The sequence below is a fragment of the Heptranchias perlo genome, chromosome 6 (genome assembly GCF_035084215.1).
Source record: "Heptranchias perlo isolate sHepPer1 chromosome 6, sHepPer1.hap1, whole genome shotgun sequence".
NCBI lineage: Eukaryota > Metazoa > Chordata > Chondrichthyes > Hexanchiformes > Hexanchidae > Heptranchias > Heptranchias perlo.
In genome coordinates, this window is record NC_090330.1 from 31,153,700 (window position 1) to 31,166,593 (window position 12,894).

At 43.9% G+C, this 12,894-nt stretch overlaps 1 protein-coding gene across 3 annotated transcripts in view; it reads left to right on the plus strand.

The window, feature by feature from the left end:
- Positions 1-10,741: 10,741 nt before the first annotated feature.
- LOC137322872 (spermatogenesis-associated protein 13-like) overlaps positions 10,742-12,894 on the plus strand; it is a 296,919-nt gene continuing 294,766 nt past the window's right edge. For 2 of the 3 annotated variants that reach the window (XM_067986039.1, XM_067986045.1), the window contains exon 1: positions 10,743-11,134. In XM_067986039.1, coding sequence (XP_067842140.1) covers positions 11,120-11,134 — 15 coding nt within the window. In that variant the 5' untranslated portion in view covers positions 10,743-11,119. Of the gene's footprint in view, positions 11,135-12,894 lie in introns of all 3 variants that reach the window. The other variant, XM_067986041.1, reaches the window with a different exon arrangement.

The window sequence follows — 12,894 nt, forward strand, 5'->3', positions numbered from 1 at the left end:
TATTGAAAGAATACAGAAGCAAGCAACCAGAATGATCGAGGGGATGGGGGAAGAGTTGGATTATGAGGAGTGATTATGTAAATTGGGCATATTCTCACTGGAAAAGAGGTTGAGAGATGAGTGCCTAAATTTTAATCCAGAAGAACGGGTGGGTTGGGGGTGGGGGGCCCACCCGACCCCCAATGACTCCTGACCACCGATGACCCTGACCCCATGTCCGACACCCCCCCCCCCCCCCCCAATCTAAGACTCACCTTATCGCATTTGCTTCCTTCCTCTTTTCCCGTCTGACTGACAGCCAGCCTGTTAATCAGACTAGCTTGTTGGGCAGGAAACCGACAAAGAAAAATAAAAGACGTCCTTACATCACCCCCCGCCGTCTTCCCGACTCGGTGTTAAAATTTAGGTCGATATGACTGTTACTCTTACGATTCTAAAGGGATTAGATAATGTAGACCATGACAAGCTATTTCACCTTGTCCAGAACAGTAGAACCAAAGGACACAGCCTGCGCTTGAAGGGGAGGTAAATTCAAAACTAATTTGAAACATTATTTCAGTGAGCGAGTGGTTAATCTAGGGAACAGGCTCCCTATGGAGATGGCGGAAGCAGATAATATTTATCCATTCAAATACAAATTAGATACAGTATATGAATAATTTGAGACATGACATATAGTAGGTGTAGCATGCTTGGGAGGAACAGGTTACTTTGGACCTATGGTTCCTAAATCTCGACCACTGGAGTTTTCCTCACCTCATGTCTGGGTCTGTTGTTGACACATTGATAGAGATTGATTGCTATGATTAATCAACAACTCCATTATTGTTGTATCATGCAGGATGGTAGAAGGCGAACTACAGGGGTGAGGTGCATTTGATTAGTCAGCGGAGAGGAGCATACCGAGAGCGGGTCACAGCAACAACAAAACAAAACTGCAGTGTGACGTCACAGGTAAGGCAGGTAGGTGGTTGGTGGTGGTGGTCTGTTTTCTTCTTTCTTTGGACTGTGGGCTAAGTAACTTATAGCATAAAACTAAATTTTTTTAAAAAACTAAACTTAATTTAGTTATAGCAAGTAACGTTTTTTAGTGAATCAAGATCCCTAGTGTAGTTAACATTCTCTAAATTAAGAGTAATTTAAAGGAGTAAACTCCTTAAAGGGAGTAACTAACGAGCTTAATCTAAGGCAAGTCGTGGCAGCAGAGCTCGCACCCGTGATATGCTCCTTTTGCGCTATGTGGGAAGTCATGGACACTACCGATGTCCCTGGCAACCATGTGTACAGGAAGTGTGTCCAGCTGCAGCTACTGGCTAACCACATTTCGGAGCTGGAGCTGCGGGTGGATTCACTGTGGAGTATCCGCGATGCTGAGATTATCGTGGATAGCATGTTCAGTGAGGTGGTCACACTGCAGGTAAAGATTACGTAGGCAGAAAGGAAATGGGTGACCGCCAGGCAGAGTAAAAGGACTAGGCAGGTAGAGCAGGAGTCCCCTGGGGCCATCTCCCTCTCAAACAGATATATCGCTTTGGATACTGTTGGGGGAGATGGCTTATCAGGGGAATGCAGCAAGAGCCAAGACCGTGGCATCACGAGTGACTCAGCTGCACAGGAGGGGAGGAAAAAGAATGGGAGAGCAATAGTGATAGGGGATTCCATCGTAAGGGGAACAGATACGCGTTTCTGCGGCCGCAGATATGACTCCAGGATGGTATGTTGCCTCCCTGGTGCTAGAGTCAAGGATGTCACGGAGCGGCTGCAGGACATTCTGAAGGGGGAGGGTGAACAGCCAGAGGTCGTGGTCCATATTGGTACCAATGACATCGGTTAAAAAACGGGATGAGGTCCTGCAAGCAGAATATAGGGAGTTAGGAAATAAATTAAAAAGCAGGACCTCTAAGGTAGTAATCTCAGGAGTACTCCCAGTGCCACATGCTAGTGAGAGCAGAAATAGGAGAATAGACCAAATGAACGCGTGGCTTGAGAGAGGGTATAGGAGGGAGGGGTTTAAATTCCTGAGGCATTGGGACCGATTCTGGGAAAGGCGGGATCTGTACAACTCACTTGCCTGGATGAGTGCAAAACTCAAGAAGCTCGACACCATCCAGGAAAAAGCAACCCGCTTGATTGGCACCCCATCCACCACCGGCGCACTATGGCTGGAGTGTGTACCATCCACAGGATGCACTGCAGCAACTCGCCAAGGCTTCTTCGACAGCACTCCCAAACCCGCGACCTCTACCATCTAGAAGGACAAGGGCAGCAGGCACATGGGAACAACACCACCTGCACGTTCCCCTCCAAGTCACACACCATCCTGACTTGGAAATATATCGCCGTTCCTTCATCGTCGCTGGGTCAAAATCCTGGAACTCCCTTCCTTCCAGCACTGTGGGAGAACCTTCACCACACAGACTGCAGCGGTTCAAGAAAGCGGCTCACCACCACCTTCTCAAGGGCAATTAGGGATGGGCAATAAATGCTGGCCTCGCCAGCGACGCCCACGTCCCATGAACAAATAATTAAAAAAAACAAGCTGGACGGGTTGCACTCAAGCAGAACAGGGACCAATATCCTCTCAGGGGCATTTGCTAGTTCTGTTGGGGAGGGTTTAAACTAGTATGGCAGGGGGATGGGAACCAAGGGGCAGGTACAGATAGGACAAATTCAGACCAGGAAACGGGAAGTAGAAAAGCAGTTGGTGACGTAGTTAGCGACTCAGAAAGGCAAAAGATGCAAAGGTTAAATAGTGTTCAGCACAGGAATTTGATGGGGTTAAAGGGTTTATACTTCAATGCAAGGAGTATTACAAACAAAGCAGATGAGCTAAGGGCACAGATAGATACAGGGCAGCATGATACCATTGCTATAACGGAAATCTGGCTTAAAGAGGGGGATAATTGGCAGCTCAATATCCCTGGATATAGAGTTTTCAGGCAGGATAGAGTGGGTGATAAAAAAGGAGGGGGGGTAGCATTATAGGTTAAGGAATCAATTACAGTTGTGAGAAGGGATGATATGTTAAATGGATCATCAATCAAGGCCATATGGGTTGAACTAAGAAATAAAAAAGGGGCAGTCACATTACTAGGAGTGTACTGTAGACCCCCGACTAGCGAAAGGGAGATATAAGAACAAATATGTAGGCAAATTTCTGAGTGCAAAAATAAGAGGGCAATAACAGTAGGGGACTTCAACTACCCTAACATCAACTGGGATTCAAACAGTGTGAGGAGCACAGAGGGTGCAAAATTCTTGATCGGTGTCCAGAAGAACTTTTTTAGCCAGTATGTGACAAGCCCAACAAGAGGGGATGCAATTCTAGATTTAGTCCTGGGAAATGAAGATGGGCAACTGGGTGAAGTTACAGTGGGTGACCATATTGGGGATAGTGACCACAATTCAGTTAGTTTTTTGCATTATTATGGAAAAGGACAGAGTTAAATCAGGAGTAAACGTTTTAAATTGGGGGAAGGCAAATTTTACAGAACTAAGAGGTGATTTGGCAGAAGTGGACTGGACACAATTGCTTGAGGGGAAATCAGTGGCAAGCCAGTGGGAGGCACTAAAAAGTGAAATTCTACGGGTAAAATGCAGACACGTCCCCTCAAAGAAAATGGGTGGCACTGCCAAATTTAGAGCCCCCTGATGTCTAGAAGTATACGGGGCAAGATAAAGTAGAAAAAGAAAGCTTATGACTGTCACAGAAAACTAAATACTGCAGAAAGCCTAGAGGAGTATAGAAAGTACAGGGATGACGTAAAAAAGGAAATAAGGAAAACAAAGAGAGGGCATGAAAAAATATTAGCTAGTAAGATTAAAGAAAACCCAAAGATGTTTTATCAGTACATTAAGAACAAGAGGATAGCTAAGGAAAAGGTGGGACCTATTAGGGATGATAAGGGTAACTTGTGTGTAGAAGCAGAGGATGTGGGTAGGGTTTTAAATGAATATTTTGTCTCTGTATTCACAAAGGAAAGGGATGATCCGGACGTAGTAGTTAAAGAGGAGAGGTGTGAAATATTGGATAAGGTAAACATAACGAGAGAGGAAGTACTAGAGAGACTGGAATCCTTGAAAGTTGATAAGTCACCAGGGCCAGATGGATTGTTTCCTAGGCTATTGAAGGAAGTCAGGGAGAAAATAACGGATGCTCTGAGGATCATTTTCCAATCCTCACTAGATACAGGGGAGGTACCGGAGGACTGGAAGACTGCAAACATAGTACCATTGTTTAAAAAGGGTACAAGGGAAAGGCCGAACAATTATAGGCTGGTCAGTCTTACCTCGGTGGTGGGCAAACTATTAGCATCAATACTGAGAGATAGGAGAAACTGTCACTTGGAAAGGCATGGTTTAATCAGGGATAGTCAGCATGGATTTGTTCAGGGAAGGTCATGCCTTACAAATTTGATTGAATTCTTTGAGGAAGTGACAAGAAGGATTGATGATGGTAGTACAGTGGATGTTGTCTACATGGATTTTAGTAAGGCATTTGACAAGGTCCCACATGGCAGACTGGTCTTAATGCCCATGGGATACAGGGAAATGTGGCAAATTGGATCCAAAATTGGCTCAGTAACAGGAAACAAAGGGTAAAAGTAGATGGATGTCTTTGCGAATGGAAATCCATTTCCAGTGGTGTGCCACAGGGCTCAGTGTTGTGTCCCTTGCTGTTTGTGGTATATATTAATGATTTGGACTTGACTGTAGGGGTCATGATTGGCAAATTTGCAGACGACACAAAAATTGGCCGTGTAGTTGATAGCGAAGAGGATAGCTGTAGACTCCAAGAAGATATCAATAGGTTGGTGGAGTGGGCAGAAAAGTGGCAAATGGAGTTCAACCTGGAGAAGTGTGAGGTAATGCACTTAGGGAGGGCAAACAGTTAAAGGGACTACGCAGTAAACGGAATATATTGAGAGGGATAGAGGAAGTGGGAGACCTTGGAGTGCATGTGCACAGGTCCCTGAAGGTGGCAGTACAGGTAGATAAGGTTGTGAAGAAGGCATACGGAATGCTCTCCGTTATTAGCCGAGGTATAGAATACAAAAGCAGGGATGTAATGATGGAACTGTATAAAACACTGGTAAGGCCACAGCTGGAGTATTGTGCGCAGTTCTGGTCATCACATTACAGGAAGGACGTAATTGCTCTGGAGAGAGTGCAGAGAAGATTTACAAGAATGTTGCCAGGGCTTGAAAATTGCAGCTACAAGGAGTGATTGGATAGGCTGGGGTTGTTTTCCTTGGAACAGAGGAGGCTGTGGGGAAACTTGATTGAGGTGTACAAAATTATGAGGGGCCTAGATAGAGTAGATAGGAAGTACCTGTTTACCCTGGCGGAGAGTTCAAGAACTAGAAGACATAGATTTAAGATGATTGGTGGAAGGATTAGAGGGGACATGAGGAAAAACTTTTTTACCCAGAGGGTGGTGAGTGTATGGAATTCACTGCCTGAATTGGTGGTAGAGGCAGGGACCCTCAACTCTTTTAAAAAGTACCTGGACTTGCACCTAAAGCGCTGTAAGCTGCAGGGCTACGGACCGGGTGCTGGAAGGTGGGATTAGAATGGGCAACTGGTTGTTCTTCGAGCCGGCGCGGACACGATGAGCCGAATGGCCCCCTTCTGTGCTGTATCTTTTCTATGGTTCTATGGTTCTAGATGGACCTTGGTCTTCTTTCGTCTAGCAATTCCTATGTTCCTATGTAGGAGATTGCCCAGGTAGGTCCCATCCACAAAAAAAGGATAAATCTAATTTGGCAAATTACCATACTTTCAGCCTCCTCCAATCATCATCAACTTTATAGAAAGAGTTATCAAGCAACACTTAATCATCAATAACCTGCTCACCGACACTGAGTTTAGGTTCCACTTGGCTCCAAATGCAGTATTCAAATGCATATGGCACCAAGGAGCACTGAAGTCAATGGGGAACAAAGGGGAAAACCCTCTAGTGGCTGTAGTCATATCTGATGCAAAGGAAGGTGTTTGTCGTTGTTGGAGACCAGTCAGCATAGTCCACTGACAATTAAATAGTGTTCAACTCCATTCACAACTCTTCTGATAATGGAGCAGCCTATGCCAGTCTATAACATGAGTGCCAGGTAATGACCATCTTGAATAAGAGAAATCCCAATCATCTCCCCTTGATCTACAATGGCATTACCATCACTGAATCCCCCAACCACCAACATCTTGGGGGTCATCATTGACCAAAAGCTGAACTGGACCAGCCATATCAACACCTTGGCTACTAAAGCAGGGAACTTCTGATAATCCCTCAGTACTGCACTAAAGTGACAGCCTAGATTATCTTCTCAAATCTCTGGGGTCGGGCTTGAATTCACGATGTCCTTAGAGGCTAGAGTGCTGAGATGTGACAAGGCACAATATAAATGCAAGTTCTTTTTAGATGACAGATCTAGGTCCATATTTTCCAGTCCCAGTGCTGAGGTAATGGAACCGGAGCACTGTGAGCTTTGTGCTCACACAAATCACAAACAGCCAAGCCTCTGAGATGTTCTAGGGTCAGTCCTTATTTAGTATTCAAAGCAAGCTTCTGGCCTGCATCGAACATGGCACTGGATCTTTGCCACGGAGTGAAAAAGGATAGGAAATATGGCCCTTAAATGGCTGCAAGCTCGATTAAAGGGCTGTGACCAGCTTTTCCAAAAGGCTGTATAAGGTAAAATAAGTGGTTAGTTAAAAAAAACAATCCTTATGGTAGTCTAGAAGGAGACAGAATAAAAAATGTTGAGGAAATGGTAACCTTGACTACCACTAGAGTGGCATCCCTGTGGTGCAGGTTGGCTACAGGTGATCTTGAAGCAGATGGTACAGCTATGCAACTGGCACAATGCAGACGCAGCTCTCTGGGTTCATTGCCAGGTACGTGTGCCAAGACCCTGCAGGTATATGTGGTGGCATAATGGTAGGTGATGTAAGTCAGGCTCTGGTACCTGCTGATCTTCCTGCCATACTTTCTCTCATCATGATGTGGAGATGCCAGTGATGGACTGGGGTTAACAATTGTAAACAATTTTACAACACCAAGTTATAGTCCAACGATTTTATTTTTAATCCCACAAGCTTTCGGGGGCTTTCCCCTTCCTCAGGCAGTGTGGAAAAGACAATTTCGAATCCTTTGCATTTTAAGATCACAGAACAAAGCCTGGTGATTACTGCCCGTTGCCAAGGCAATCACAGTGAGCAGACAGAAAGGTGTCATCTAAAAGGCCACTGAATATACAACCCCCCCGAAAAAAAAGAGAGAGACAGAACGAAGACGGTCAATGACCCGTTATATTAAAAACAGATAACATTTGTTCGCTGGTGGGGTTACGTGTAGTGTGACATGAACCCAAGATCCCGGTTGAGGCCGTCCTCATGGGTGCGGAACTTGGCTATTAATTTCTGCTCGACGATTTTGCGTTGTCGTGTGTCTCGAAGGCCGCCTTGGAGTATGTTTACCCGAAGGTCGGTGGCTGAATGTCCATGACTGCTGAAGTGTTCCCCGACAGGGAGAGAACCCTCCTGTTTGGCGATTGTTGCGCGGTGTCCGTTCATCCGTTGTCGCAGCGTCTGCATGGTCTCGCCAATGTACCATGCTCTGGGGCATCCTTTCCTGCAACGTATGAGGTAGACAACGTTGGCCGAGTCACAGGAGTATGAACCGTGCACCTGGTGGGTGGTGTCCTCTCGTGTGATGGTGGTATCTGTGTCGATGATCTGGCATGTCTTGCAGAGGTTACCGTGGCAGGGTTGTGTGGTGTCGTGGACGCTGTTCTCCTGAAGGCTGGGTAATTTGCTGCGAACGATGGTTTGTTTGAGGTTGGGTGGCTGTTTAAAGGCGAGTAGTGGAGGTGTGGGGATGGCCATAGCGAGGTGTTCGTCTCTCATCATGTACCAGTTCAACCATGAATACTGTATTTGGGCACTTTAAAATCAGCCACCATCAATAACTTTAACTGGACTTGGCAACTAGCACAGTAGCTTGCACGTAGCTGCCATAATGCTCCTTGAGCTCTAGTATTGTAAGATCCCCTTTTGTGTCCCCTTTTCCAGCTCTTTCTGTTCCGCTGAAGTCTTAAAAATGCTTTAATTACAGTTGGATTTACAATGACTTTCTAGACAATATTCGGCTACCTTTGTTTCCACCTAAACATTCACCACTTTTTTGGATACCAAAAACTTTAAAAACGGAAACATAGAAAACCACTGCTTCCCACCAAAAGAAATTGTAGTAAAAAGGTACTGAAAAAAACCCAAATAAAATATAGAGTTTATAAATTATATTGCTAAAATAAAAAGGATATGTAGTTGAAGCTATAATTGTAATTTTCAACCGGTGGGCAATAGACGGTCAATCCATTGATGGAGCTTATTTTTACATCCATTTCAAATGGGCAAGCAGAGCTCACAGTATGATTTTTTTCAAACCATATGGGAAATTGTGCTACAACACCATATTTACATGTATTTAAGTTGATTTTAATATTTCAATAATGCTTTTGCACAAAAATTGCAAAAAGATTGCATGCTGCACTGATCAGCTGGTGATCCAACAAAAGAGATTCCCACCCAACGCACTTGCATGTTCCACACTGGCCAAATCTTTCCCTCTGGCCAGAATATTTTCCCTTGTAAGATTTTCCCCATCCTTTTCAAGTAGGAGGATCTCTCCCCTCCGCCCTCAGTATTTTTAAAAACATTCACATAATATATTTTATCTCATTATGTAATACAAATTTCTGTTACTGTGCTAACACAGCTTGTTTAATCAGCTACACCAAAGATTTCTTCAATCAACATGCATTAAACCAGGTAGAATTTGGACTGGATTTATCAATGTTATTGATCTAGGGTTCTCTAGCAGGGTGAGAGAAACAAAATTAGTCCTCTGATGCACACACAGCTGCCAAAGCATCCCAAATCTGAACATCTACACAAAGCAAATTACTGCAGCTATAATTGGCCCTGTATTTGAAAGAAATTTGATTTTAGACCACGTACAAAATTACAGTATTAGACTAGTGAATAATTATGTTTATCATTTCAACTGAAAAATGTCTACCTTTCTTCTCTCTTCTTTCAAAATAAACAGCAACAAAATGATTTGGGATTAATACTTTTCGGAAGAAACACGTCATTTTGCTGTAGTGCAGTTGTACTGATATTGAAATATTCTGTATAAGGGATTGGAATAATATGTAAAGGTGTCTGCAAATACTGTTCAATTTAACATGCGCAATATCATCAACATGTGTTAAAATCAGTTTAGAAGTTGCTGTTATAGACAGATAAAAATGACATTCTTAAAAAAAAAATCGATGCCCAGTCTATGTTAATCTTGTTGATGTGTGTCAGGACAGTGGTAGGGATGTCCCCGTTAAGAAGTGGGGGAAGACCGGTGGGTGGGGGGAAATAACCCAAGGGTCCCACTCCTGTCAGTGATCCCTGCCGCAAATGCATGCATGCAGATTACAAATGAGGACAGGATTGGGCTAGATGGTGACATTCTCCACAGTCAGATAATCTGCTGCTGTCAAGGCTCAAACATAAATAATAGCCACTTGGTCAAAGTATTGGGAGGCAACTGGCACCTGTGCAACTTTACCATAGAGAGGTACTAATTCTTTCAGGAGGGAGAAAATCAGAGATAAAAAAACAAAGCTACTAGGCTATTAATTTCACAAACCCTTTTAAAGGGGTGGCAGTCTGACAGGGTGGGACCTCTGCCCACTGCCTTGGCCTGCTGTTGACGTTGTCCCAAATCATAGAGATGGGGTTATTTTACATATTCAGGACAGGCATTCTTACCTGTAGCGGCACAATCAAAGCACCTGCCCCAATGAGCAGGCACCATTATGCTCCAAATAGGGGGCGCCAAAGGCCCATAAGTATGGACACAAAAGTTTTTAAAATGTCCCCCAGTGGGCAAAAGGGTATCCTTTTGAATGTAATTGATCTCTGTGGAATTTAGCCTTGTAACTTTGGTTTATTCTCCCACCCTCCCTCTTTAAAGAATTGGATGCCTCTGGGATCAATTAACTTTTCCTCCAGCAATGCTGACACCTCCTTAAGGCCCAGAATGGGGCCTACTCTTAATAGGCATAGGTGTCACTGGACCCATCAGTGGTGATCTTGGCAGAATTCCTTGGGTAGCCCAGGAAGTCCCCCAAAGTCATCTGTGTGCCAGGGGCAGGTCTAAGAAGCATCCACCGCCCCCCCCCAACAATTTATTGGACATCTTGGAAGGGGCAGAAATCTAGCAGATCCAGGTTCTGCACCAAATTGTAGCCAATCCTTCCACTTCCCCAGCCAGAATTGCAGCACAGTTCCAACCCAGCCTGCCGACCAGAATTTCTACCCTATTGATGGAGAAAAAGAGTTCCACTCTTATCTGAAAACCATTATTAAACTAAGAAAATATTTGCTCAAACTAGGGAAATATTTAACTACTCATGTGACTCCATGTGTGGGCTGTACATAAAACAAAGCAGCAGAAAACAAATGAGAAAACAGTAAGAGGTAAGAAAGATTAAAACTCGTCATTTCAATGTTATTTCCTCAATACAAAGAAAGAGATAACACGCCTGGTCACCTTTCACACCGATACTGATCATATTTCAGAGGGAAAGAAATGTTGTCTCCACCCCCTAATGAATATGAAGTTCCCTTTCAGAAATTGTTTTAATATCTCGAAGCAAGGTGGGAGCGGGAGACTAAAGGCAGGACATCTCAAATATCTGCCACTTACTAACAACCTGTCAATCGCACAAGGAAGAATATACCTAAAGTGAAAGCAACGGATAGTTTTAAGGACAACAAAAGTGAGTGTTTTGTTGTCCTTAAGAGACAGACCCACACACTCCTCACTCACTCACTCCTCCCTCTTGCCCAGAGCAAACTCTTCACCTTTTAACATGCAAATGACAGCAGTGCCAGGGCTCACTCTCCACCCATTAGCGGCGGCGGCCCCAATAACCGGCCCGTCAGAACGCGGCGCTTTTTGATTTTATTTCATTAACCGCACGTGAAGGAGGAAAAGAAGTTATGTCTCGTGGGGCCGGAACAACGGAGGAAGATTGAGCGGAGCCCCGCGGTCTCCGGGATGTGGCGGAGCGAAGTAAGTTTGTTTGTTTATTTGATTTTTTTTTTAAAAAAGAGTGAATTGGGAGTAAGGTTAACGTCAGGGAAGTAAGTGATAAAGGAACAGGTGGGTAAAGAGGCCCGGGATGGGGATGGGAGGAAAGGGCCGGAGTTTAAGGGAGGGAACCGGTCGGGTAGTGAGGCAGTTGGTGGCCCTCAGCTGCTTGTCCGAGGCCTGTTCGGTGCTGGTCAGGACTCTCGCCAACAGCCAGCAAGGGTGGTAATCACCGAAATCGCGCACACACCCATTTGTAACTATATTTTAAACCGTCGGCTGTTACAGTTGAACAGGTTGCTGTGGTTCCTGACGGGACTCGCAGGGTCGTGGCGGAATCCCTGCTCCGTTTATAAACTCACCAACGGATTCGAAAGCTCTCTCCGTTAACGGTCATATTGGCGCTGACACTCGGAGAAGGCTCGTTCCAATGCTTGATTTATAGTCACTAATCTAATAATTTGTACCAGTTTTCTGCATGCCCCTGTTTTAAAATCAGTGAAAACAAACCCTATGATAGCAAAGAGCATAGCACTTTAGTGGAGTTTTTAATCAAAAAAAGACTTCATTCAATCGATTATTGTAGACTTGAAACAGGCATCCCTGAAAATAGCATAATAAACCAAGCACCAGAACAACAACTTGCATTTATATGGTGTCTTTGTCGTAGAAAAACGTGGTGATTAAGAAATGCAAGAAAAATGGATGGCAAGTTAAAGAGGGAGAGCATAGCTTGGTTTAAAAAGATGGGTTTTAAAAAGGAGGGTTTAGGGAGGGAATTCCAGAGAGCAGGACATGGTTCGCTGATGGCACTGCCACCAATGGTGGGCAGTCATAAGAGGCTGGAGTCAGAGGAACAGAGATATTGGTGGTGGTGGTAAGGTTGTCAGGGTGGAGGAGGTTACAGTGATAGGGAGGGGTGAAATGACGGAGGGATTTAAACATTTTTATTTTGAAGTAGTGGGGGACTGGGAGCCAGTGTAGGTCAGTGAGTGTAAATTTAAACAGCAGTTGATTGCATTCATTATGTAATATAAAAGGCAACTGGGAGTAATTAGAGATCAGTTTTTAATCTAGAGGTTCCTAAATTACAAGGGCAGACCTTGAGTTGTTTAGAAATAATATGAACTTAAGTTTAGATTCTTGCCTTGCATTCAGCTCCTGGTACCTGGTTTGTGTGTATTTTTGAACAAATATATACCATTTCCATTTATCGAGGTTTTGTTTTATGTTATAATTCACCTTTTTGTAGAAGTAGTGTTCAGTTGTAGTGGATACTGACCGCTCATGCACACTGTACTGTTAGCTCGTTAATGTTCACACTGTAGATTAAAGGGACTCACCTGGTTAAAATGACTTTCAAGTGGCTTTACTAGGCTTTAGAATAAGTGATGCAGTACAATCATATTGTTTCTGGCACTAAAAATGTTTAACTCTATTTAAAAACATGAAAACCGCATTTATGTAGTTTGCATCTAAAACATTTTAGTGTTTACTCTATGGCAGACTTTCCCAAGTGGCCAAATTAGTAGCAATTAACCAAGCAGACTGTTCCAAGAACTTAGCCTACCTAAAAATATACAATCCTTTGTGCTGTTCCTTTGATTGTCCTGTCATTACGGCAAGTTAAATCATTTGCTGTTGATTATTGGGGAAATTCTGTTGCCTGTATAAATAAATATTAGATGCTTTGTATTGAGTTGCAAGAGAGTAATTCAATCTCAGATTTCTGATCTGTCATA